Source organism: Antechinus flavipes, chromosome 1, assembly GCF_016432865.1.
Source record: "Antechinus flavipes isolate AdamAnt ecotype Samford, QLD, Australia chromosome 1, AdamAnt_v2, whole genome shotgun sequence".
Lineage (NCBI taxonomy): Eukaryota > Metazoa > Chordata > Mammalia > Dasyuromorphia > Dasyuridae > Antechinus > Antechinus flavipes.
Genome location: NC_067398.1, coordinates 352142026 through 352167507, shown reverse-complemented (window position 1 = coordinate 352167507; position 25482 = coordinate 352142026). Strand labels below are relative to the sequence as shown.

The 25482-nt window shown below is 33.0% G+C and overlaps 1 protein-coding gene across 8 annotated transcripts in view; it reads right to left on the bottom strand.

Annotated features, from left to right (window-relative positions):
• TCF4 (transcription factor 4) overlaps positions 1-25482 on the bottom strand; it is a 412574-nt gene that overhangs the window by 10283 nt on the left and 376809 nt on the right. For all 8 annotated transcript variants that reach the window (XM_051969592.1, XM_051969595.1, XM_051969593.1 and 5 more), the window contains 2 exons: positions 22952-23155; positions 1475-1610 (listed from right to left, as the gene is read on the bottom strand). In XM_051969592.1, the coding sequence (XP_051825552.1) occupies positions 1475-1610; positions 22952-23155 (340 nt within the window). The remainder of the gene's footprint in view (positions 1-1474; positions 1611-22951; positions 23156-25482) is intronic.

The following is a 25482-nucleotide window of genomic DNA, read 5'->3' as shown; positions in this document are numbered from 1 at the left end:
ATACAAACGAGTACTCCCGAACTCTGATCCTTGTACTCATACTGTCACTCTTTTATGCTCTCTGGGGAAGTTTCAAAAATGCACCTGCTGAAACCAGTTTTCATTGCATGGGCTCTGAGGTTAAATTCTATTTTGCAATCTTTTGGAGTAGATGGTAATTTCACTGTCTACAAAACATCAACTTAATTGCAATGAAAATCATAATCATGAAAATCACACACCTCAATGTTCTGATTAAGAACCCAAGTAAATATCAGCTATTATATTGAGTTTTTTTCCATGTGCATGATTTAATAGAAAAAAATCCTTAAAATATTATTTCCATGGAATAAAATAAATACATTCAGTCAGTAAGAAATCAAAAGATACCATAATGATATTACTGAAGTAGATTTCCTTCTCATTCAAAGAATAATTAGTGATTAAAAGAGATATGTATGTTAGGCAGTTAATTACACATTTTCATTTTAATCATAGATGGTCATGGTTAAAATTGTAATTTAACTACTGGATCTAAGTAACTTCTAACATCAAAAATAAATGATGCTAGGGTCAAATTGTAAATGTTTCTAGGAGCCCATGAAAGTTGAGCCGTTAACATCCTCAATTTGTTTAGTTCTGATAAACACTTCAGAAGGAAAGCTGGGATATGACATGACTCACCTTTTTGGGCTTATGACAAAATTTTAAAATTTGGCTCTAGCAATTATTATTGAAAGTAGAAGCTATTTTGATCTAAAACTTTGTTTCCATTTGAAATTTAATCATTTGGGATTACTTAAGAGGCACAGGAATAAACTACATGTCTTCTAAAAAAAAAAATTTCCAGCCCTGAAATAAGTTGTAGACAATAAATGGTCATGGGTATCTGTCCATAAGTAACAAAACCTCTTGTCTATCAGAGGAGGTATATAATCATGCTGGATTTTTCCTGACCAAAGAACTAATTTGATAATTTCTGTTTTATGGTGTCAATTTTCTTCCTAAATTTCCTTCAATTAAAAAAAAAATCCTTCTTCCTTATCTTTTTGCAAAGTTCACTCTGATATTACATCTAACCATGTTAGGTGATCTGAATGGTAATTTTATTGACTGAGTGAAAAATGTGTAAATAACTAAAATAAACTTTAGCATCATCACTCTGATGTCTCATTCTCCACTCAAATGAAACCAGATCCCCCAAGATCTGGTTTTTTTTGAGAAAAAAAAAAAAACAGTTTTTGGAGAAACAGAACCTATGAAAAATAGGTTCTAAATGGTTGCTTTCTCATTTTACTTTATCATGCTGAACCTGATCTTTAATTCTGTGCCAGTTTTTAATCTAGAAATGAATACTAAAGTATAACAAATGTCAGTATCTAACCTAACATGGGAACAGGTAAAGCATATAGAACAAAATAAATGGATCAAGAGCACTTATGTGGTAGACTAGAACAAAATAAATGGATCAAGAGCACTTATGTGGTAGACTCACCTCTGTATGGATCTTGGGGAGGGTTCAAGTCAGGGGAAGTAGCCGACTGAACTGGGAGTTGTGGGACTGGAACCTGGTTTGGCACAAGAGAATGGCTGCCTCTGAGAGCCACACCATCTTCGCGATGGGCACCGACCTAAAAAAGCAAGAAATGACATAGAATTTAGGAGGAATGGAGATTAAGGTGAAGCACCTAGTTCCCGAGACAGCCAAACATCACTTGGAAGGAGACACCAGCATTTAACATTGCTCTCAATTGCTTTTCACTAGAGGGCACCAGAGTCCCACACATCTACCTATACTATCGTGCAAAAAACACTTAACACTCAGTAAGATGCTGTGCCGCACATTTAGTGACAAATATGGCAGGGTAGCTCAGGCAGGTAAAACGTCAAATTGTCTCCCAGGGTGCTGCAGTGGAGCGCACTGATTCGTACCCATCTGTCTTCTATCATGTCCGCCAACAGATCTGACAATTATCTTAATGCCCATATGCTTAATTGTGGGCTTCTCAATTCCCCCATTGCTATCGGAAATCCTGTAGGAATTTCAATTTGGCATTCGACTTTCATTTCAGGGGATAAGATTCTCAGGCCTGCCATTTTTTTTTTCCATAATGCCAGCTAAGCCTCTGACAGCGGAAGCTACAGCAGTATGCGGCACAGCCCCTGTTCAGTACAAATATAATAAAATGTCACCTGGCTTTCCAAAACTGGCAGCCCATTCCAAATTAATGTTTACTGTATTTCATCAGCTGCCGAGTTCCAAATCCAAAGGGGGACCATTTCTGCCAACACCACCACACCGGAAAATGTACCAATAAAGGTTTTATTAAACACACCAGTCATGCCATCATTGCCAGGCAAGCACACTGGAGATCCTTTCATTATTTTTACCATTCTCAGCTCAGAAAAGCATCATATGATAGATAAGCTAATGTTTCTTATGGTTCCAGCAAAGAATGCACAAAGAAGAAAATGGGCAGTAAACTTGAAAAGACACCTTCAAGATGTTTATTAGGTATGGACACACATTTTTGAGTTCAGGTACCCTTGGCATGTGATAACTGTGGGAAAAATTGTTGCTTAGTACTAAGTACCTAAATACAACCCAAGAAGACATGATAAACCTTGAGGAACATAAATATAACACATCTTTGACTTGAAAGCTAGACCTTCTACTGTGGAAAAAAAAATGTTACAAAATCTATTGCTTAAGTGATACACAAAGGCATCTGTAGGAGTAGGATAATGAGCCTAAAGAAATATAAATAAAATTCTTATTTCCAAAGTTATTTTTCATGAATTGATGCTGCAGAAGATAAGACAACTTGTCTAATAAAGATACAAAGTATTAAAGCAAAAGTGTTATCAATAATTTAAGATCGAGAAAATAAATAAATATTTTTTCCCCCCAAAGGGAAAAATGACCATCAGATCTGATTGAGAAAATCACAAAAAACTAAACAACAAATATTTTTTAACTATTTGGTATAGCTAACAAAGGAATTCTTTCCCCCACAAAGCATTATTCTTATTAATTTCAAAATGAATTAGTTAAGAAGTTTTAGGAGAATTATATAGTTCATTCAGACCAAACTAAATATATTCTGATTCTTTGAGTAACTAAGTAACTTAGCTTTTCTGGTAACCTGATTCAGTAAATACAGAATAGATATAAAGAAAATATTTTTAAAGCATTCTCAAATGCTATCCTTAAAAATAAAATGCATTTTAAATAGAATTTTACAAAGTGTTTTCCTCACTAAAGTGCTGTGAGGTAAACAGTAACAAGTAACATTCATTCCATTTTACAGACAAAGAAGTAGAAAAACTAATTGATTTGCCAAGCATTATATAAATCAGAAACATTGGTGTCAGAAATTAAACCTATGTCTTTGTCTCTAGGGCTTCTGATTTCTGCAGTTGAACTAAAAAAAAAAAATTATTCAGCAGAGGATGAGGAAGAAATGGCATGGCAACAATTCTTTCAAAAAAGATTCTGAGATTTTAGAGGATCCTAAACTCTGTATGTATGCTTTGATATCAAAATTCTAGGGTATATTAAGAAAAAATATCTAGAAAAAAAGGAGCTAAGATTTCTGCTATTCTCTTCTCTAGTCAGAATATGCTTGGAATACTGTATTGAGTCTCTAATAATTACAGTTGTTTCAAGGTGGAATGTATGCTTTTAAGAAATGGTTCATTCATTTTCATTTAAAGTCTTCATAGTATAGTGGGAAACATCCTTTTGAAGATTTTGTAGAGGGGATTCTTAATAATATAATATAATATAATATAATATAATATAATATAATATAATATAATATAATATAATATAAGTATTTTCATAGTACTAGTCTGTAAGCAAAAATGATTAGTTATTCATCAAATTTCAAAAACTTGTTTTAAGTTGTTCTAGAATTGAAAGACAACTAAGAAACAGTTGGGAAAACCTTAATGTCTTTTTTTAAAAAAAGAATGTCTTTGGATTAATAACAGTAAAAATATTGTTAAGTGTATTTAGTTTTGATAAATATTAGGAAAATGAAACAAACTGAATTTCTTCTGAAAACATATTCAATATGACTTACTTATAAAATCTCACATTTAAGTGAACATTTCATATCATTATTGATTTGGTTGCATTTTTTCCTAGCACCTAATTTAGGCAAAATATAACTAGATCAATGCAGTGATGAGTACAATTATTGCTGGAATTTATATTAGCAAGGCTATCTTAGAAAACACATCCTTTGCAATATTTAAGTTACCTTCTGATAAATGAGATAAATCTCATTTATTCTGCATAGATACCTGTGAAAGAATACATATTATTTACATCTTTATGGATGAAGAAACTTAAGGTTTACTGATTTTGTAACTTGACTAAGATCAAATAGCTACTACATGGCAGGTAGAATGGATATAACAACCATTTGATTTCTAGGGTTTCACATATACTCTCTGTCTTAGAATTTCACTTATATTGGTGTTCTTTCCCTTTGAATCCAGAAATTTTTTTGGTGATTTTGAATTCCTATTCATTCCCAAAATGTCATGCCATATTGTTACAATAAAACTTGGTATAAAGTATTCAACTTGAGGAAATTGCAAAGTAGATGATGTTTGTATTTCTCTACCTCCTCCTGTGGTTTCTCTGATCTGAATGTCTCCTGCAAGAATATTTTTTATTCTGGTTCTAGAAAGGTCTCTACTTTGGAGCCCAACTCTAGTACCCAGCACCCTCTAACCCTTTCCCTTACTTTCTTAAGCCAACCACTTGCCTTCTGCCAACCGCTAATGTCCTATCTCTTCCAGGTAACATTTGCATTTTGACATCCATTTTCAGAATTTAATGCCATAACATAAAGAATGACTCCTATTGTGGGAATTTTAGACACTAGCAGGCTGCTACTAGAAAGTCTTTCATTGCCCCTTTAATCACATATATTCCACTAAGCCTACATACAGTATTTACTCCATAGCTGAGTGTGGCCGTAGTCTCTAGTTTCTGTTACTAGAGTGACTGAGGCTGCTGGATCATCTGAGTTTGGGGATTCTGAAATACAATAGGGCCAATGCTAACTGGGTGCACATATTAAATCCAACATCAATATGGCAAGTTCCTAGAAGTATGAGGTGTGGGAGTGGGGGATGGGGCTTTCTAAGGAGGGAAGTCAGAAATAGAAGAGCTCAAAACTTCCTTGTCAATCAGAAGTGGGGTCCATGAGTGGTTCCTGTACTTGTAGCTTCGACTAATTAGGGAGATCCATTCTCAAGAAGGAAAAAAAAGGAAGTACTTCATCTAGAGTCTGATGTCACCATTGACTTTCTCACAGCTCTTGAATATATAAAACATAATTTAAAAAAAGAAATGCACTGGAATACTAAAATATTACAGCTGGAAGGGATTTTGGGAGGGGGTGTCATAAAATTCAATCTCCCTGTAATATCCTTTTTATTTTTTGGACACAGGAGGTATAGGATCCAATTTTCCTTACAATGTTGCCTAGTCTATTTAAGAATATAACTCTAACTTCAATATGCATATTCTTCCTTTCACTGAAAGGAAATCTGCTTCCATGTAACTTCTAACCATGGATCTTGTATTTAGTAGTGACAAAGAATTAGTCTAATCCCTTTTATACATGACAGTCATTCAAATATTTGAAGACAGCTATCATGTTCTCTGTAATCTTTACTTTTTCAGGCTAAATGTTTCAGGGTTCTTCAATAGTTTGATATGACACAAAGAAATACATTACTGTGTGTTTCTATTCTTTTCCTATAGAAGAGAAGAGTGACAAATACTCAGATTTCTTGGTGAACTGTCTTACCATTTCCCTGATGTGCTTTTGAAAAAAAATCTGTCAATAGTTTTAAATTTAATCTGATATAAGCTATCAATATGAGGTTTTTATAGTTATATTCAATGGTAGACCTTTAAGTCTCTCAACTACTATTTATATAAGCAATGTCATGCATGCCATTTTAACTTATTAGGCATTTGTAGTGTATAATTTCTTAAAGTTCACACAGGCCTATTAAAATCCTAAGACATTGGGTCATAGATTAGATGAAAAAGACTCCCAATTCCTTTACTATAGAAGCATTCTCTCTCAACTTTTTGGAATGCATCAAAGTTATTGCTTCATTTTTCTCTTAAATATTTATCAGCTGAAATACTAAATAATTTAGTTTTCTTGATCACTTTAGAATCCACAAGGGGAGAAACTTATTTATTATTTTTTGATTTCTAGCTTTCTTGCTATTATATACAGTTCAATTGTGTCTGACTTCATGACCTCATTGGGTTTTTTTTTTTTTTTTTTTGGCAAGAATACTAGAGTGGTTTGGCATTTTCTTCTCCAGATGAGGAAACTGAGGCAAACAGGAATAAATGACTTGCCCAAAGTTGCACAGTTGCTAAGTGTCTGAAGCCAGATTTGAACTCAAAAGTTGTCTTCTTGACTTCAATTGTGGCATTCTACCCACTGCACAATATCATTGCCCTCTAATGCTTTTAATGTGATAATATTTGTATACTCCAAGCATTTAACAAAATTCAAGAACTATTTCATTCTATTTTAAAAAATCATATATGATTCTTTCCTAAGTATTTATTTAACTCTATGCTTTTTCTGTGTGCAATGACTTTTAACAATTTGAATCTCTCTGTAGTGAGAGATAAGCATAGCTTATAATCACAGGATCTAATTATTTTCGGTTTCTGCTTTTTTCCTTGCATTTTCTACTATCTATCAATTAACTCTATAATATTGATAATTTTCTATTTTAGTGCAGAGAATTTTGCTTTCTTTAGAAAGCAAAGAGCTTTCTAAAGTTAGGGGTGAAGTTAATCATAACAGATCAGGATTTTATTGTACCTATTCATTTTAAGGAGCAAATGAGATGATTTGTGGTATAAGCAAATCTTTTTCAAGGGAGGTAATAGTTACTTCCCTTTCTCCCTTCATACAGTTCTGTAAATGTCACATCTTTAGTTAAACATTTCTGACTTTTTGGTAACCTGATAGAATGTACAAAGGGACCTAAATTATATATTTTCACCTGATAGTGAATTATTTTTGAAGAAGATCCTTCCATTTACTCTTTGTCCATGGAACAATTTCCCACATGAACCTGTTCTCTTTCACAGCTAGACTGTGTGCCTAAATGCTTGTTATGTGTCTTACAAAAATGTTCTTTCAATAACTGGAAGGATCAGGTGAGAAAGTGTGGGTAATTCAGTATAAATCTATGACCATTTCTGGAAAGCCAACCCAAAGTGCATATTCTATTGATAAAACATGTGATCAATGTAGTCATCTTTATACACAAAGATAAACGTCTTTCCTTTCCCATCTCTTTTCTCTTGGGTTGAAAAGATCTATAGTAGAGTAAAAGCATTCATATCTAGGCAAAAACAACTTCTTAATCATTCTTTTTACCTGTAATCAACTGGTATCACCCAAGTGCTATCTCTTAAAAATACACATTTCTTCAAAATCCTTAAGTTTTAAATTAATTTCACCCTCTAAATTCTTAGAAATTTCAAGTTAAAAATTAAGGACATGGAAATATTCAAACTTATTAGTAATGACCTATAATAAATTTCCATAGTAATCTCTGTAGAAGAAACCTTATTATAACTACCTCAAATAAAGTTTTAGTCAAATATGCCATATTTTAAAAATAGGAAACAGAACTGATTTCTGAGTATCACAAACTCATGTGATATGTTTCCTCTCTCTTTTTCCTTTAAATTATACAGTAATTGGGGCCCTAGCCTAACCTCTGTAGTGCATACAAACCTGGTCCTGGAGGCAGGAAGACTTATCTTCCTGAGCTCAAAACAACCCTCAGACACATATTAGATTTTGTGTGACCCTAGGCAAGTCACTTAACCCTGTATCCCTTAGTTTTCTCATCTCTAAAATGAACCAGAGATGGAAATATCAAACTATTCCAGTATTTTTGTCAAGAAAACCTCAAATAGGATCATGAAGAATCAGAAATGACTAGAACACCAAAATACAGTGATCCCTATTTAGGATTTTGTACCTGATATATAAGATAAGGGGACATTCTATTTTCTATTTGACTATATATGGATTATTGACACAACTAATTCAATTATCTCTGTGCATAAATTACTCACTGGAAGTAATTTAGTTATCTACAAAGGCTCATTAACTTTTTCAGAAATAACCCAACATCCCAAGGCAGTGTATTCCATGACAAAGAGGTTCTAGATTTAGAACATCTGAATTTAAATACCATCCCTGATGCTTATATGAGCTTGAACAAATCACCCAGAGTCTTTGGAAACTTTTGGAAACCTTTGCAAAATAAGATTTGGAGCAAATAGACTCTCAGGTCCTTTCAAGCTCCAGATTTATGATCCATTGATAGACCTTTGAAATCATAACATTTCAGATTTGGAGATTTTTAGAGATCATCTCATCTAATCCTCTCATTTTACAAATAAGGAAACTGAGGCTCAAACAGGCTAAATGACTTATCTAACATTTACTGTGAATTAGAGGTAATACTCATATTCAGATTCAAGAAATACTATGGATAGCATTATGTAAGTTTACTTCAGAGTCTTAGGGAAAAAAAATTCCCATGTATTCAAAAAGGATCAGAGGGACTATCTTCTGGATAACAGCTTTCATTTCAAAAGAATGCAACACAAACTTTTATAGTGTCAGCTTCTCTATTTTTTTTTTTTTTTTTTATGTGGAGGAAAAAAAACCCTAAAGTTCACTATAGTACAGTCAAGGTCAGGAAGTCTAACAAAACTCTGAATTCAACCACTGCTGCTTCTCCTACAACATAAACTGATTTAAAAGGTATACAGTTTCAATTAGATAGTGGTTGGCAAGGCCATTTTAACATGGGGAAGAAGGAAAAGCACTCTAGTAAATATCTTTGTCCTTATTCTAGGTTAAAAACAAACAACAAAAACAAAAGATGTTCACTATTTTCACTCCTTTTGTTTCCAGCAAGCATTCTGAAAGTAATTATTCTACTTGTATTTAAGAGGCCTGTTTCATAGATGTGAAAATGTATTAAATTTCATTTGGCAGTTATTCAATCCTTGTTAATGTTATCTCCTGAGATAACTGTCTCAAAACAGGTTTTTAGACCAAAGGTACTCTTATACTACCACAATCTTTCTAAAATTGTACCACCTTGATGACACTTTAGAAATCCAGAGCTTTCATATTTTTAAGTAGACTCTTTGGTCTTAAATCACTCTTGTTGATGAAGATCTTTTTTTTTTTTAATGAAAAAAAAAGAAAGAAAAGCTCAATTTTAGGACTATGAGGCAAAAAAAAGGAAATCTTGGCATTTGAAATTAATTTTTCTTCTTTCCCCCCTTTTTTTGTTTCACAACAAACACAGAACAAAAAGTTGATGGGTTTTCCCTGTAATTAGACACCCATTGACAGAGAAAACAGTTTTGGTGTCTGAATTGTAATCTCCCCATGAAATATCAATTATACATGACAGTTGCAGAGTGTTAGATTTCAGTTTCAATTATCTTGCCAGTATCTCTGTCATATCAAGGGAAAGCAAACTTATTTTCTCAAATGTGAAAAATACCATTTAGTTAAAAGTGCATCTTTTAAAGAGGAGGAGAGCGGTCATACAGACACTGCTTTTATTGCTCACAGGCAGCCGTGCTGAAGTTCATGGAGTGGAGATAGCTTTTCTCATGATGAAGTGTTAAATATCTAGCTAAATTTTTAACAATTAAAATTATTATACTGTTTCTTTTAATGAGCAATATATATTATATACTATATATATGATCTCTCTCTCTCTCTCTCTCTCTCTCTCTATATATATATATATATATATATATATGTAATCTTTAGGTTCAAATTATCAAAGGATTGAGAATGGAATATTTAAAGGTGTCTTCATTCCAAAAAGATTTTCATTTACTTCCTAAAATTTATAGGAGAGGCTGCTTCTACAACTACTCTTATTTTTCTCAAATGCAAATGTGTTCTGTTAAATTCTAAAGCAACAACATTCAATTCTTGCTCTCTACAATGTAATATCATCTATTTGAAGAACTGAACTATGCATGTCCAATGACCACCATTTTGGAAAGCAGAATCTGTAGATAAGCTTCAGACTGTTGTGGTTAAAAAAAAAAAAAAAAAAAAAAAAACCAAACCACTGTCTTTGAAATAAAAAAAAAAAAAAAAAAAAAAAACTGGGTAAGAGCCTTAGTTCTGCCACTCATCAGTCATGTGACTTTGGACAACTCATTTGGCCTTCTCAGAACTTTGATTTCACTCTTGCAAAATGCAAATATTACTTGCATGGTTGTCAGGAAAATACTGTCAACTAGAAAACATGATATAAATAATAATTGTTATAATACTGTAAAAATTGCCTGGGCCCTGAAAAGTGATTTGACTTGACATTGCTAGAAGCAAGTAGTAATAGCAAAAGTAAAAGCTATTTATTAAACACCTATTGTGTTCTGGGTATTGTGTTAGGTGACGAGACATATAAGAATGAGCCTAGTGCCATGGCTGCTGCTATCCTTTCCAAACTGGAATGCCAGAGAAGAACTAATCCATTGATTAGTTACTTGGGACCCAGTGTCCTCATCTACACCCGAGGCATACTCTTCTCAATTCCCATAACTCTATCATATTCCTTGGGCACCATTCTCCTACACATAAGACCCTTGAGTATAGGGTCTATTTCACTTTTGTACTTATATCTTTGGTGCTCAGCATATTAAGAATTTAATAAAGCTTTATAAATAAAGTTTAATAAAATTCATTCATTCTCAAGGAGTTTACATTCTACAGAGAGAGAAAAAAAAGGTATGTTGATAAGCATCTACAAAATAAATATAAAGAGAATAAATACAAATAAGGAAAGCCCTAGTGGTTGGGAGAATTAGGAAAAGGCTGCAGAAGTTGGTGATTGAGCTATGTTTTGAAGAAAGACATAAAGAAGATATAAGGAGGAAGTGTATTCCAACTATTAGAGATGGCAGATAATGTGATATGTATAAAAACAAAGCAAAGGTCACTATGGCTTTATAACATATATGAAAAACCTGGAAAGATAACCCCAAGCTAGATGTTAATCCTACAGGCAATAGGAAGTCACTGGAGTTTTGGAAGAGGCATGACATCAGCTGTGTGAGTGACATATGAAGTATAGAAGTGGGAAATAGTATTTGATCAGGAGACTACCTGGCCAGTATTGTAAGAACCAACATAAAAGGTAGTGAGGGCCTTAACAAATATGGTAGTCATATAAGTAGAGAGAATGGGAAAGACATTGGAAGAAGGAAGATTTGGCTAGTGATTGGATATGTAGAATGAGAGACAGACAAGAACAAGATCTGGGAGAATAATAATGATCTTGATAGAAACAGGAAATTCTGGAATAAGGGTAGTTTGAAGGAAAGATAATAGCACCCTGAATATGTGATGTCTTTGAGAATCCAGTTTGAAATGTGTAATAGATAGTGATGTGGATCTGAACCTCCAGGGAGAAATTAAGTCTTGATATATAAATATATGAGTCATTTGCATAGAGACAGCAATTAAACCAACAGGAGTTAATGAGGCCAGAGAGAAAATGAGAGAGAGAGACAGAGACAGAGACACAGAGACAAATGTGATCCTGCCTAGAATAGAGACTTGAGAAACACTCAATCAGGTAGGAAGAAAATGAGGAGAATAGTGCCAGAGAATGAGTGATTATCCAGGAGGAGATGGTAAGATAATATTATCTTTTTGAAAAAAGAATATCAAATTTATCAATTTAGTTACTATCAATAATTTGACAGAGTAGGTTCAATTGAGTAATGAGGTCATAAACCAGATCACGAAATGTTTGAGGAATCTCAGATGATGCAAGTATAGCGACAAGGCAGGGACTGTGTCCCTCTTCATAGAGAAGTAGGTCCTTAATAATAACAGGATCTTAATTAAGTCCTTCATAAATGGTTGATGAAAAAAATAATAACTGATATCATTGATAATAATCTTTCCTCACAATCACTATATGACAGGAAGTAAGAGCATATTATTTCCATCGTCAGATGAAAAAGTGAAATTCAGAGTTTGGTCCAGGATCTCACAGTAATGGAACTAAAAACTGATTGAATTTAGGTCTTGGTTGGCTCTAATACAACATGACCACAGAATTCTTCATAATAAAGCATGGGATATAATGGTGGAAAAATGCAATGGACTGGGAATCAATTTCTATTCCTAGCTCTGTGACTTTGGGTAAATCATTTAATCCCCCTTGACCCCGTTTTCCTTATTTGTAAAATGAGCTGACTAAACAAAGTTCTTTCAGCTCTAACATTTTTCTTTAGACTTGAGATTGTATTTATGTAGTAAAAAAAAATGCAAGTATTTCTAATTCATTACATTTTGAAAAATAAAGACTCCTTTAAAATTCTAAAACCTAGAAGAAAAAAATCTAGCCCCTTAATTTTGATATCTCCAAAGATCCCAAAACCTGACACTTGACATATAAATGAAGTGTATATTTTTATGAATACTTGGTGCCATATAGACTTGGTCTACATGTAGAAAGCTAGCAGTAAGGTACTACATGTTAACATGTGTTCAGTATTGTCAAAGTGCATAGCTCTGACAGAAAGCAGATATGTGTAAAGCCCTTATAAACCTCAACTGTTATGTTACAAAAGGAACAACACAGGGCATTTTGACACAAATGGTATCTCAGTGTATGTGTGTATTATTGGTCCAAATGATTCACTCTCATTTAACTGCAATGAAGTCTTTCATCTCCATGCTATACAATAATAGCTTCCATATGACCAGTGGCTTAGCTATAAATAAGATCAAAAGGAAAAGAAAGGATTTAATAATAAAAAAAAAAGACATTAAGAGTAGCATTAAATCAGAAAAAATAGCAAAGTTCAACAGTTTTTACAGAAGAAAGCACCACTGAGTACTAAGCAGCCTTCCAAATATCTCATGAAAAGGCATTTTGCAAGCAGTGGTCATATGCAAAATCCATTTAAGTAGGCTTGAAAGTGGTAAAGAGGAGGTTCAGAGAAAGAAAGAAAGAAAAAATGCCACGTCTAAAGTCAAGCTGAAGTACTGATAGTGAATCCATGGAGCTGTTTGCTTCATGTTATGTCCTTCACAGCTGAATGCTGCAATGGCAAAATTCCACCCATTTCTCTGCACTTTTTCTATTTCATTTAATAGACACAGACTTAGTAATCCTGAGTTTCTCAGGGAATCATAACATTGCTCAACTCTTAACACATGAGCTCTGCAAAAGGAAGTTTTATTTGGCAGTCCATATCAACTTGATATGAAGAGCCAACTTCCCAAACAAATTTTATTCTTGTTCTGCAAAAATTACAATGTTAATCTCTATTCCTGACTGGATAAACAGTTGCTAATAACGTACAGCTCTGTGTTTCCTTTCATCTTTAGGCTGGTAGATACCTGATGTGCATGACTTTAGTGATTCCACATGTTCCTTCTTTTGCTTTTAGAAAGTAATTCTGGTGCTGATCATGTTAATTCACTTTTATCCTTTTCACTTAGGTTCCATCATCCTTTCTAAAGATGCAATCACTGTCTCAAGCCTACTAAAACAGTGTTCTTTCAATTTTCATGTGTATTAAAAAGAAACTGAAATAATTATAATTTGTTATGGGACAACAGGTCATGTTTATATGATGCTTCACTGTTTTGAAGCAATTTGGGGGTTGATTTTATTTGTGTTAACTCATTTGAACCTCATAACAACTCACAAGATAGGACATATAAAATTAATAACCCTATTTCACAAATGAGGAGACTTGAGGCTCAGGGAAATTAAATGATATGTATAAGACCACAAAGCTAGTAAACAGTAGAGTTCAAATCCAAATATATATTTTCTTATTCTAAGTCCAAAGTTCTTTTTAAAGATATCCCACAATGGAAAAAAATGGTTAATGATGCTGGGTTTTAAAATCTTGATGGTATAAGAACCATTTTGTAATATTCCACACTATGCTATATGTTATTCATGTAACATTGGCTAACTTCTTAGATATCTAATGTATATTTCTTTGATAATATTAACGTTCTTCATTTTCTCAGTAAAATGTGATTCAGTAAATAATAGTAAATAATTTAACAAAATTCAAGACTCTGTCTCACCTCTATAGGAAGGATCCTATATAAGATTATAGAGACATGCCAGCCTTAGCTCTTTTCTCACTTGTTCCCAAGCACCTGCTTTAACAGTGACCTCAGTTCCACACCTCAAGAATCAGACATTTCACAAAACAGCTTTTTAAACAAAAGCCAGCTGTTTCCCATCTAGACTATAGGGGGGAGAAGGGGGGAAGAATCTGGGCAGTGTACAGAAACATTACCCAGAGACTACTATTCTCCAATAACTTTCACACACTTTCAGCTTCACAATAGATCCGTCCATGTGTACAAGGAAGGGAGAATGCAAACGCTAAATTAAAACTTGGAAACCCAACACCATGGTTTTAACAATATGCCCAATTAACTGCTTTAAAATGAATGTGGCCATTGTATTAGGATAATACTTTCCAAAGGGTGTCATTTTGAATAATATTTGACAGATCTTTTGGTTAAATTCAACTTTATAGTTCTAAAATGATTTATGGATATGTGGAAGCTATAATTATGTGCAACTGTGAATGTCAACCAATTAGGTAAAACTCTAAAGTTATATAAAATGCAATGCTGAAAATAAGTTTTCATTCCTATAACACCACTATGTCCAAACCGTTGCCTTATTATGGTTCCATTTTACACTCTTGTTTTCTAAGTAATTAAGATACTTTTTATTTAGAAATTTACAGCCACAATAAAAGCTAAAATAACACAACAGCCACAGATTTTTGACAAATATAAGACAGCAAAAGCCAAATCTTGCCTTTTAAATAGTGCCAAGTTGCTTCAGTATTTTCTGTTTTGGTATGAATGACATAACTGAATTACTTCATGAACTGCTACTTTAATTCCTAAGGGTGGAAAATTCCATGAGTTAATTCAATTTAGATGTAAAAAGATATATACGAGAATTTTCTTTTCCTGTGGGCTCTCATATCAGGCATGCAGGCCAATTGATGGTGTTGATGTACTATGAAAAAAGTCTTTAAAATTATATACAATGATGAATGATGTGCTCCAGTCATTATAATCAAACCATTTCTTTACTATCATTTAAAAACAGGATCCTTTATTTCTTGTGTAAAAAAAAAATTAAAGCCCCAACAAATTATTGTTTTCTCTCTGTCTACAAATCATCTCCATCCTTTACCCTAACTCTACCTATCTCTGACTTTTCAAAATAATATCTATTCTTTAAGGCTCAATTAGAATACAACTTTCACCATGAAATCTTTGTGATTCTTGGAAGTAGGGGTAAAATTTCCCTCCAAAATATTTTATGACATATTGTACCTTCTGTCTTACACAAGTAGTCATTTGTGTAAATCTTATCTTCCCTGATAAAACTATAATCCTTAACATATAGAATAGCTTATTGATATTTGAGTCTCTTAGTGTGTGGGTAGAGTGCTTTGGACAAAAATAGGTAGCTGATAAATGTTCACTGAAGGAACATTTGTGCTGTTTTTGTTATATGTATATAATCAGAAAATCTATTTTTTGGGGGAGGGGAACAAAGAGCATGAGAGTCACGATGTAGTAATAATAATTTTTTTTAAAAGCACTAAACAGAGAATCAAGAGACTTGAGTCTAAATTCTGGGATTACCATTTAAGTAGCTATTATTTTTGGGAAATCACTACATTTTTGAGGCCCTCATTCTAATATAGTGGTTATGTAATAAAGGGATTTGACAATGTAATTTTTAGGGTTCTTTCTAGCTCTGATATTCCAAGGTTCTATGACTTTCAATTGTTTGGATTAACTTTTCTAATTAAGTAATTCAATTCAAGGTCCATCACAGTCTGAGTCTTCTTACTTTTTATACACCCCATTATATATACTATTTATGTACTTTATATATTATATATAATTGTACAATTTATGATATTATCACATATAATATATATTTTATAATATATATCACATATAATATATATCTTTTATATATTTTGTAATGTATAATATACATATTTTATATGTATCTTGTACATATGCTATATATTTATATATAATAGCTGCAAATTTATATTATATATGTACTCTTTTTAGCTTTCTCTTATGTCTCTCTCCCCACAAATGTCTGTGCTTCAGATAGATATCAAAATCCATACATAGAAATGCTTTTCTACTTTACTCCTTCTCTTCCTTTTGATATTGTTGTTATTCAGTTGTTTCTGTCATGTCCAACTCTTTGTGACCCTGTTTGGAATTTTCTTAGCAAAGCTACTGGAGAGATTTTGCAAATTTCTTTTCCAGCTCATTTTACAGGTGAGGGAACTGAGGCAAACAGGATAAAGTGACTTTGTTAGGATCATATAACTAATGAGTACCTGAGGCCAAATTTGAATTTCAGAAAGGTGAGTCTTCTTTATTCCAAGCTCTGTGCTCTATCCACTGTGTCACCTAGTTTTCCTTCACTTACTATACAGATCATGAATATCCTCCCCTCCCATATGTGCCTTTTGAGTAGTTCCCGGATTCCAAACAAGAATCCCTCCTCCCACTCAGGCTTTGTACCCATTACTTTTGCTTCTCTTATATTTTTACTATGTTCTAATCGACCATGTAATTTTTTAAATAAGTGGTATCCTTTTTACTGTATGTAAGTCACATAAGGACAAGTGCTATATCTTATTTATTTTTGTACATTTGTTAAAATGGATTGATTTAAGGGCAAGATCTATCACAGCTCCAAATCATTTGCTCAGTTATACAATACCACACTCCCATGAGTAGTTCCACATAGACTAATAAATGTCACATAGCATCAAAAACTTAAACCCAAGTCATCTAATTGTAAATCTTCTTTTTTACTAAATACAGCTGAAGTTTCAGACATTTTTTAAAACCAGATGTTGAATCATTGAGAAATGAAATATATTGTATGCCCACATATTTTTAATAAACAAATAAACTCAAAGTATCATTCATGTTCAAGCAATGTTTAAACCAGGATTTTTTTTTTTTAAACAGTTTTTTATCTCCGTTACACCAAACAAATGTTTTGGAAAAACAAACAAAAGAACCTGAAGTGTTATATAAATGGGAGGGACCTTCACTTATTCAATTTCAAGGATCATTTTTAGGTAAGTATGTTGGGTTGGAGAGTCCCTTGACTTATTTCTGAGCCTTTTACTAAAGTTAAACCCATTTATTGGAAATGTTGGGGTGGGGGGTGGGGTGAGGAGGAAGGGACAGCCTTGAATGAGTTCCTTATCCTAAAAAGAAGAGTATAAAGGGTAAACCATATAATTCACCGATTTAGAAATCTCTTGTTGATTTGTACTTTGAATATCTCAGCAAAGTTGCTTTGGTTTATGAGTTTCTTGGGCCTGCCTTAGTGTTTTTTTAAGTCCTTCTCCGAGACTTCTGATACCATCTAGGTACCTGTAATGCTATATAATTTCAGAAGGGCCTAGATAACATTTGCAAATTTATGACTGGTCTTTTTCCACTGTGGGTATGGAAAGAAGAAAGGATGGAAGCAATGAGAAAAAATGAAAAACCACATTACTTTAATGAAAAGTCAGTAAGAAAAGAATATATAGCACAGTTAACCAGAAGGCTATTTATGGTATAATATGCTAGCAGCAGCAGCAGTAGTACTACTAGTAGTAAGTAGTAATAGTAGTAGTTGTAATAGTAGTAGTAGTAGTAGTAGTAGTAGTAGAAGAAGAAGAAGAAGAAGAAGAAGAAGAAGAAGAAGAAGAAGAAGAAGAAGAAGAAGAAGAAGAATATAGTAGCAGCAATAATAGCAAATTTTTCTGGGCAAAGCTTCCCCAGTATGGGGAAGTTAAGGCCTACTTGCTTTCCATAAACAAATAAACTTGCAAATTCTGTAGCATGAAAACCATTTCAAAGAGAAAATTCTTAAGTTCTATCCAAAGATCTTTTTGTGAATTGTTTAGTGATATTTCTAAGTGGCCCAGAAGAAAAGATGAAGAATTGGAATTCTTATGCTCTATTCCTGCCTTTGGCACACATTCACCCAGTGCCCTTTTGACTTGCTTTTCAATAACTGCAGTAATAACAATGATTACTTCAATGACTCTGAAGCTGCTATAAAGCCTGGCTAATGGATATGTAAACTACTTCAAGTTCCCTTAGCTGAAAGATATACAGTTGTATAATATTCATTACTAAGAAAAATGTCTTTAAATGCAATAAAGAAAAATACTTCAAGCTTTTTTTTTTTAAACCTCTCTATAATATCAAAATTAGCTAGCTCCATAATACCTTGGACAATTGCATTTACCTCTCTTGACTTTCTTTTTTTCATCTATTAATTGAAGGGCATAAACTAGAAGATTTCTCACATTGCTTCCAACTCTACCAAAAAGCTGAGTTTACTTAAAAAAGAAAAAAAAGATGTTAAATCTGTGGTTATACTTTCCTGCCAGAGATAGCATAATATAATGAAAAGAACACTAAATCTGGACTCAAAGGACTTGGATTTTAATCTTGACTTGGTGATTCACTCCCTGGATGATTTTGGTCTATTCATTCAAGCGCTTTTAAACTCACTTGCTCTATGAATACAATAACAGAGTTGGATTAGGTGATCGCTAAACTTTGATTTACTAACAAATAAATATTACATCATTTAATTCATTTGCATCTCAATACCTCACCACAGTTTTCATGCAATCAAGAATTATTAATAATGCTGCATTCTAAACTGTTTTGGGGAGACAAAAGTTGTGATTTTTACTGGTAAAACTATTTAATGCAAGTTATAGATGATGTAAATCAAAGGATAAATCAGGGCATAAAATTGGGAATTTTCTATTTAATTATTTTGTCTGTGCCCAAACAGTAACAAATATCCCTTCAGTGATATAAATCAAGGAACGACAGTTATTATCTAAGGGGTGTGATTTTTAGAAAAAATACCCCCACACTATTTACTACCACTATGCACAAATTATCAGGATTACACAAGGGTTAATATGACAAGGCATGCTTATTAAGCATAGACTCTGTATTCTTTTAATAGGTTCTGTATTTTAATAGTTTAAAGAAGATATCATGTAAATTCGATTGACATTTCAAAATTTTATTTGCATGGTCTTCCAATATTGAATTAAAATTTTATTGTAGTACACTGTTTTTAGCAAATTGCTATGTTGTTATGTAAATGTATTAAGTTCCTAAATAATAAGACATCATGTTTCAGGGCAATCAAAGAATCCACACAAAATAAAGTAGAATTCTCAGTGACTGAATCCTCTACAATGAAGAACTTTCTCTATCCTTTTATGGTGTTATTGTAAGAGATCACCACATTAATAAGTGAATAATTCTAACAATCAATACTCATTTGGCTTTATAGGTTGCAGAATAGTTTAAATATACTAATTCAACCAATCTTTTCAACAACACTATATGGAGGCAGTACAATAGATATTATTTGCTTCTTTACGGAGGAGGAAGGAATTCTCCTAAGATCAATTACATAATGCAAAAGTTCAAACTTAAGGCATTTCATTTTAAATCCAGTATTCTTTTTTATCATGCTACCTTGAAATTCTGAAAGATAACTTTAATAACACGTTGTATTGTGAAGGCCTTTTTTTAGGACTTCACCAAAATATCCTGAAATTAAGGAAGACTCAATTAACTTACATTTGTTGTGTCTTTATTATCTCTGTCTTTATCATCTGACAGTCCCTGAGGATAAAAGTTGTAGAATTTATGGCAGAAGAACTTGCTATAGGCTGGGAAGATAGGAGTTGAATCAAAAAGAGAATTATAATAATAACTTCCATTAATGGAACTTTTTAGAATTTACAAAATACTTTCCTCCTCTCAGGTATTTAGAGAAAATATTGGCATATTCATTTTACAGACTGGGAAACTGAGGTTCAGAGAAGTGAATTAATCACACAATAAATAAGATTCCAAACTGAGTTGCCTGGATTCTAGATTTAGTGTTCTTTCTGTTATTGTCATGCAGTCTCTCAAAATAGGACACATATTTGCATGTATAAATATACACATCTTTTGCGTGCTAAGCTATATGATGCAGATTATATTAGTTAACTGTAACTCAAAGAAAGAAGATACTACTAGAGGTTGGACAAGCTAGGAAAGCTCCATGAAGGAGATGGGTCATGAAAGAATAGTATGAATAAGGAAAAGTGATGGACAATGCAAGCAGTGTATATAGAAGTAGCAATGGTACATATATAAGAATATAAATAAAAAATGAAACTTTATTTTTGGATTAGTGAACAGAAACTCTGGCCAGGGAGATAGTTTACAATGGAAGAATGGAAAATAACGTGGGAAAGGTAGATTATCATCAAATTTTGGAAGGTTTTGAATAGAAGAAAAATATATCTTATAGTTCAAATAGAGGTACTGATAGTTTTAAAACAAGGGGACTGACAGGATGAAAAAAAATTTAGAAAACATAAAAGAATGAAATGTATCATTGTAAACTATTTTATTTCTGAAAACTTATTTGAATAACTGAAGGCCCACTTCAAAGTTCCAAGTAAAACACATTATGAATTAAAAGTTAAGTGCAATATGTTAACAATGAAATGAGATAACATTATGGCAGAGTCAAAGATCTAACCTCTACAATACAGCTTTAATCCTGTAGAGAGAATTACTTGTATCATCTTCCAAGTTATCTTGCTATTTTGCTTTGTTTTGCTTTGCTTTTTGCATGGGAAGAGAAAACATGCAAGAAGGTCAAAAGGAATCAGTGATGTCTGCTCTTGAATAATAAAAATTATGGAGGATAGTATTTAAGGAAGATCCATTGCATACAACATCAGGGATGGGTCTCATGTTACTATGATTTGTTTCTACTATGAAACCAACAAATGAAGGTGTTCGTTCAGTTGGGAAAGAGACTCCCACCAGCACATTCTGTACAAGTTTCCGGTCCATACCTCCCACTGCTGCTTTATTTACTGCAGCTGGCTAAAGTTTTATAGCCTGTTTCATGTATTAAAATTCAAATGTGGAAAACATTACCAGTATCCTCCTTGAATTTTTTGGGGGGAATTTTTTTTTCTTCAACTTCCTTTTCAGTGTGGAATGTATGAAATGGTCAAAGGCTAACTTCAGACTGACTATATTCAAAAAGTATTTCCTTTGTTCTTATTTTTTGCTTGAAAATTCAGACCAGTTTTTACAAAGGAGAATACCAAATCTGTTGCTTTTTACAGAAGTTAGAATTTCATATAATGACTAACTATTTCAGAGGACTAGCCGACTCGTTTTCAGGAAGGAAGAAAACAACACTAAAGAATACAGCTCCTGTAAAGAACAAGGGATTGTCACTGGGCTGCATCTCTGAAAGAATACTGCCCCATCTATCTGGATCTGCAATTATCTTTTCATTGGATTACAAATGTTTTCAGAGAAGTGAACAGGAACTTGTCTTCAAAGGCAAAATGACAAGCAGTTCTGCCTCTGCCAAGATGCTTCATAATTTAAGTCAAATATAATTCTGAAAATACAGACACACAGTTTGACAAATAGTCTCTTTCTTCTTCCTCTTGATACCTTCTATCTTTGCCCCTTTCTCTATCTTTCTGGACCTCCAAGTAGTAATATCCCCTTCTTACTTCTCAAAGATACACAAAAGAGAAGGCAATGAAGAGATCAAATATTTCCAACAAGCACAATGTAACTTATTACTTTCAAGATCAACTTCACCTACATCTGGTATTTAAGGAGAAACTTTACATATTTATGGAACAAACTGTCTCTGAAGTGATGCCCTAGGTTCATGTTGCATCAGTTTAACATATGCAAAGCAAACAAAACTACAAAAATTAAATTCTTTTTCTCCTGATTGAGAGCAGATATGCAGAAATGGTTGTAAATCACAGATCTGGCTTTTAATAAAGCCAGATTTCTTCATTAAAAGCAGTATTGTTTAAACACTGGAGCTTTGTACAAACAAAAAACCTTGCATCCCAAGAGTGCTTAACACATTACCTGAGGCCAAGTTAAATTACAATTTAGAATTTCCTTTTGTGAATTCTCAGCAACAGCCATGGACAAACAAGCAATTACTCCAAGATAATTTTATTGGGGAGATGTCAGGGGAAGGAAAAAAAAGAGATTTAGCTGTGATACTCAAAAGCATATTTCTACAGTTTAATTGAAATGAATTGAGTCAATTGTCACTATTTAGAAATCAACACACTTTTGTTTCCTAAAAATGGTTACAAAAGTTGTGGCTCTTAATAATACTTCATCCAGGATAGAAATGCTTTTTAATATTTTTATTTAAGAAAGTTAAAAGAAAAAATAATAGATCAAAAAAGAATAACTTGAGAATTTGTACTCATTCTGCATACCCTTTTTTTCTCTCATTTTTTTTCTCCTTAGCTGTCAAATTGACCAATTATAAGTCACAAAACTTTTGAGGTATAGTTAGCAAATATAAAAAAAGAAACCAAATGTATTTTTGTGAATCACTCCATCATCATCATCATCATTTGGAGATGACATTCTTTTCCTTCATATCATTTAATTGGGAAAAATAAAAATTTCATCTACAAGGCCAATAAATATATCATGTCAACAGAGAAATTTTCAGATATAACTGCAAATGGAACAATAGATTCACATAATTAACTCAATAAAGAAACTCACCAACTTTCTAATAAACTAGACACAACTTTATATCAAACAACAGAAATGAATATCATCTTAGATAGGACTTCAAGATGAAATGATAAAGGCAAACATTAAAAAGAAATGGTATATGTCACAGTTTTAAAGTTTGTACAATGGGAAATATCAAAACTTACCATGAGTGAATGCCTATTGGCTGAAAGAAGACCTGTCCCATATCCTGATCCGAGACCGCCCATGGCACCATTATGAGAAGGTCCTATTAATCCATGCATATCACTATGACCACTAGACATAGCTGTTGAAGGCCCAACCGCATGATTTCGGAGAACATGAATAGCATCATCCAGTCTTTCCAAGCGATCTTCAATCCGGCTTTGCTGTTAGTTTATGAGAAAGAATAGGAAACATCAATTTTCAATGAAACAGAGTCAACTTGCAGGCCACATTCATGCTGATGGAGGTTAGAATATAAGCTAGGAAGAGGAGACTTAAAGTTTACAATTGAAAATAGCAACCCTACAACATTTTTTCCCCATCAAAAAGTTGGTATCCTTTAGAATAAGAATTGACATTTTAAAAATCCCTTCATTCTACAAAACTGATGAGAAATGCTACCAACATTGTAGTTTCATTTTCATGAGTAAAAATAGATTCTATAACTCTTCAGGGACATAAACGGTACTTATGCTATGCCACACTGCATTATCTTTAAAGACACTGTAGAGTTACTTTGGAAAAAGAAAACATTCATTTTAATTTTAGGAGTACTCTGGCAGGGAACTGTTATAGACTCCAATAAATCTATGATAGAAAAGATCACTGCTTCATGTATGTGCAGAGATCTTATCTACCCAAATTAAAGGGTCCTTGAAAGCAAGAGTAGTGTCCTCTTTCCATTTATATTGTAAATATATTGAAGTAGGTGATTAGTTAATGAATGTATACTGAATTGAATGAATGACTCAATCTGTCAGCCAATTTCTTTTGGCAATCTATTACTGAGTTCTGTCTACTTATGTTTGACTTTGTTCTTCAACTATCTTAACTTCCATCTTTATCCTGATGCCAAATGTCTTAGAGATTTAGTTGCTTTGAGGACCCCAAATTTTAGTTTTATAGAGAAAACTGCTTAGCATATGCACATTTTTACTCCCAAGAAAATGCTGGAAATGTAGGATAGAATAAAAAATAAATGCAAAAGTTCCCCCTCCTGAAGGGCGCCACAAATATGGGCTTGCTGAGGAAGAAGCTTCCAACTCATTGTTGTGTGCCATGATTATGATTGTAGATATAACTTGGAAACACATTTCCATGCAAGTTTGGGAAAGTAATGGGATGCATTGGAACTACTTTAACTGAACATATATCCCATGGAAAAAAATGATCTTTGTGGCCTATTACACAAAGACTTTTTACTGAAGTGCAGTTGGGAAAATTGATGAATATTTTTGAAATGACCTATGTTTGCTTATCCAATAAAATGATAGTGGTAGTTATAAACCATGATACATGTAAATGCGTTCTTATATCAATCCACAAGCCTGCTATGGGTCAATCATTATGTTAGGTACTAGGCTATAAAGCCAAAAATAAAATATTTCCTGACCTCAAGGTGAGAAAACATTTACATATAAAAACATATACAAATATATACAAAATAAATGCAACCTAATTTTGAGGGTATTTGGGGGAAGACATTAGCAGTTGGGGCAATCAAGAAAGGCTTCATGGAAAAAGTGGCACTTGAGTTTTGAATCAAACTAGCACTTTTAAGAAGTGGAGATGAGGAGGGAAGAAGACCTTCATAGCTTGGGACTCGGTGAGTACAAAGGCACAAAGAGAGGAGATGGTGCATCGTGTCTGAGAACTACAAGAAAATCAATTTGGATGTACCTTTATCAAGGGAAAAGAAAATGGATTTATGATTCATGGTTACTGGGAACTCCCGATTGAGAAAATTCTCTTAACAACACAAGATGGCATCCTTTTTATAGCTTATGTGAATTTCCTAAATTGACTTGCTTGGAGTCACACAAAATGTTGTTGTTGTTTTTTTTTTTTACATTCAAAGCCATCTCTCTAACGTTGATTATTATGTGACTAGGAATAATACATAAAACTGGCAAGGTAGGTTAGATTCAGGATTTGAAGAATTTAAAATGCCAAGTGGAGTAATTTGTTTTTGATTCTATAGCTAATAGAGAATTACTGGAGTTTATTGAGGAGGTTGTTCCATGACATTACATCGTGCTTTAGAAAAATCACTTAAGCAATTATATGGGAACATTTTCTAGAGGATATGCCTGGTATGTGCTGAAACCCTTTAAAGTCCTTGTTTTCCCAGAAGAAAGAGAAATTCAAATGAAAATGCATGTCCTCAGGATTTTAGGGCACATCAAATATGCCATTCAATTCTACCTATGGATGGTCATTTGAAGAGGAAGGAATCCTAGAGGCAAGGATGTGTGTATGTGTGTATGTGTATTTATAGGCTATTTCAAGAATTTTGATAGGAGGTGATGAGGACTTGAAATGGAATGGTGGCAATTCAAGTGGAAAGAAGTTGCAAAAAAACATGAAAGTAGAATGCTCAATCTCAATGACTGACTCAATATCAGTAGAGAAAGGAGTTTACGACGATATTAAATTTGTAAACTTGAGTGACCCAAAGGATGAAAGCATCTCAACAGAAATAGAGAAGTTA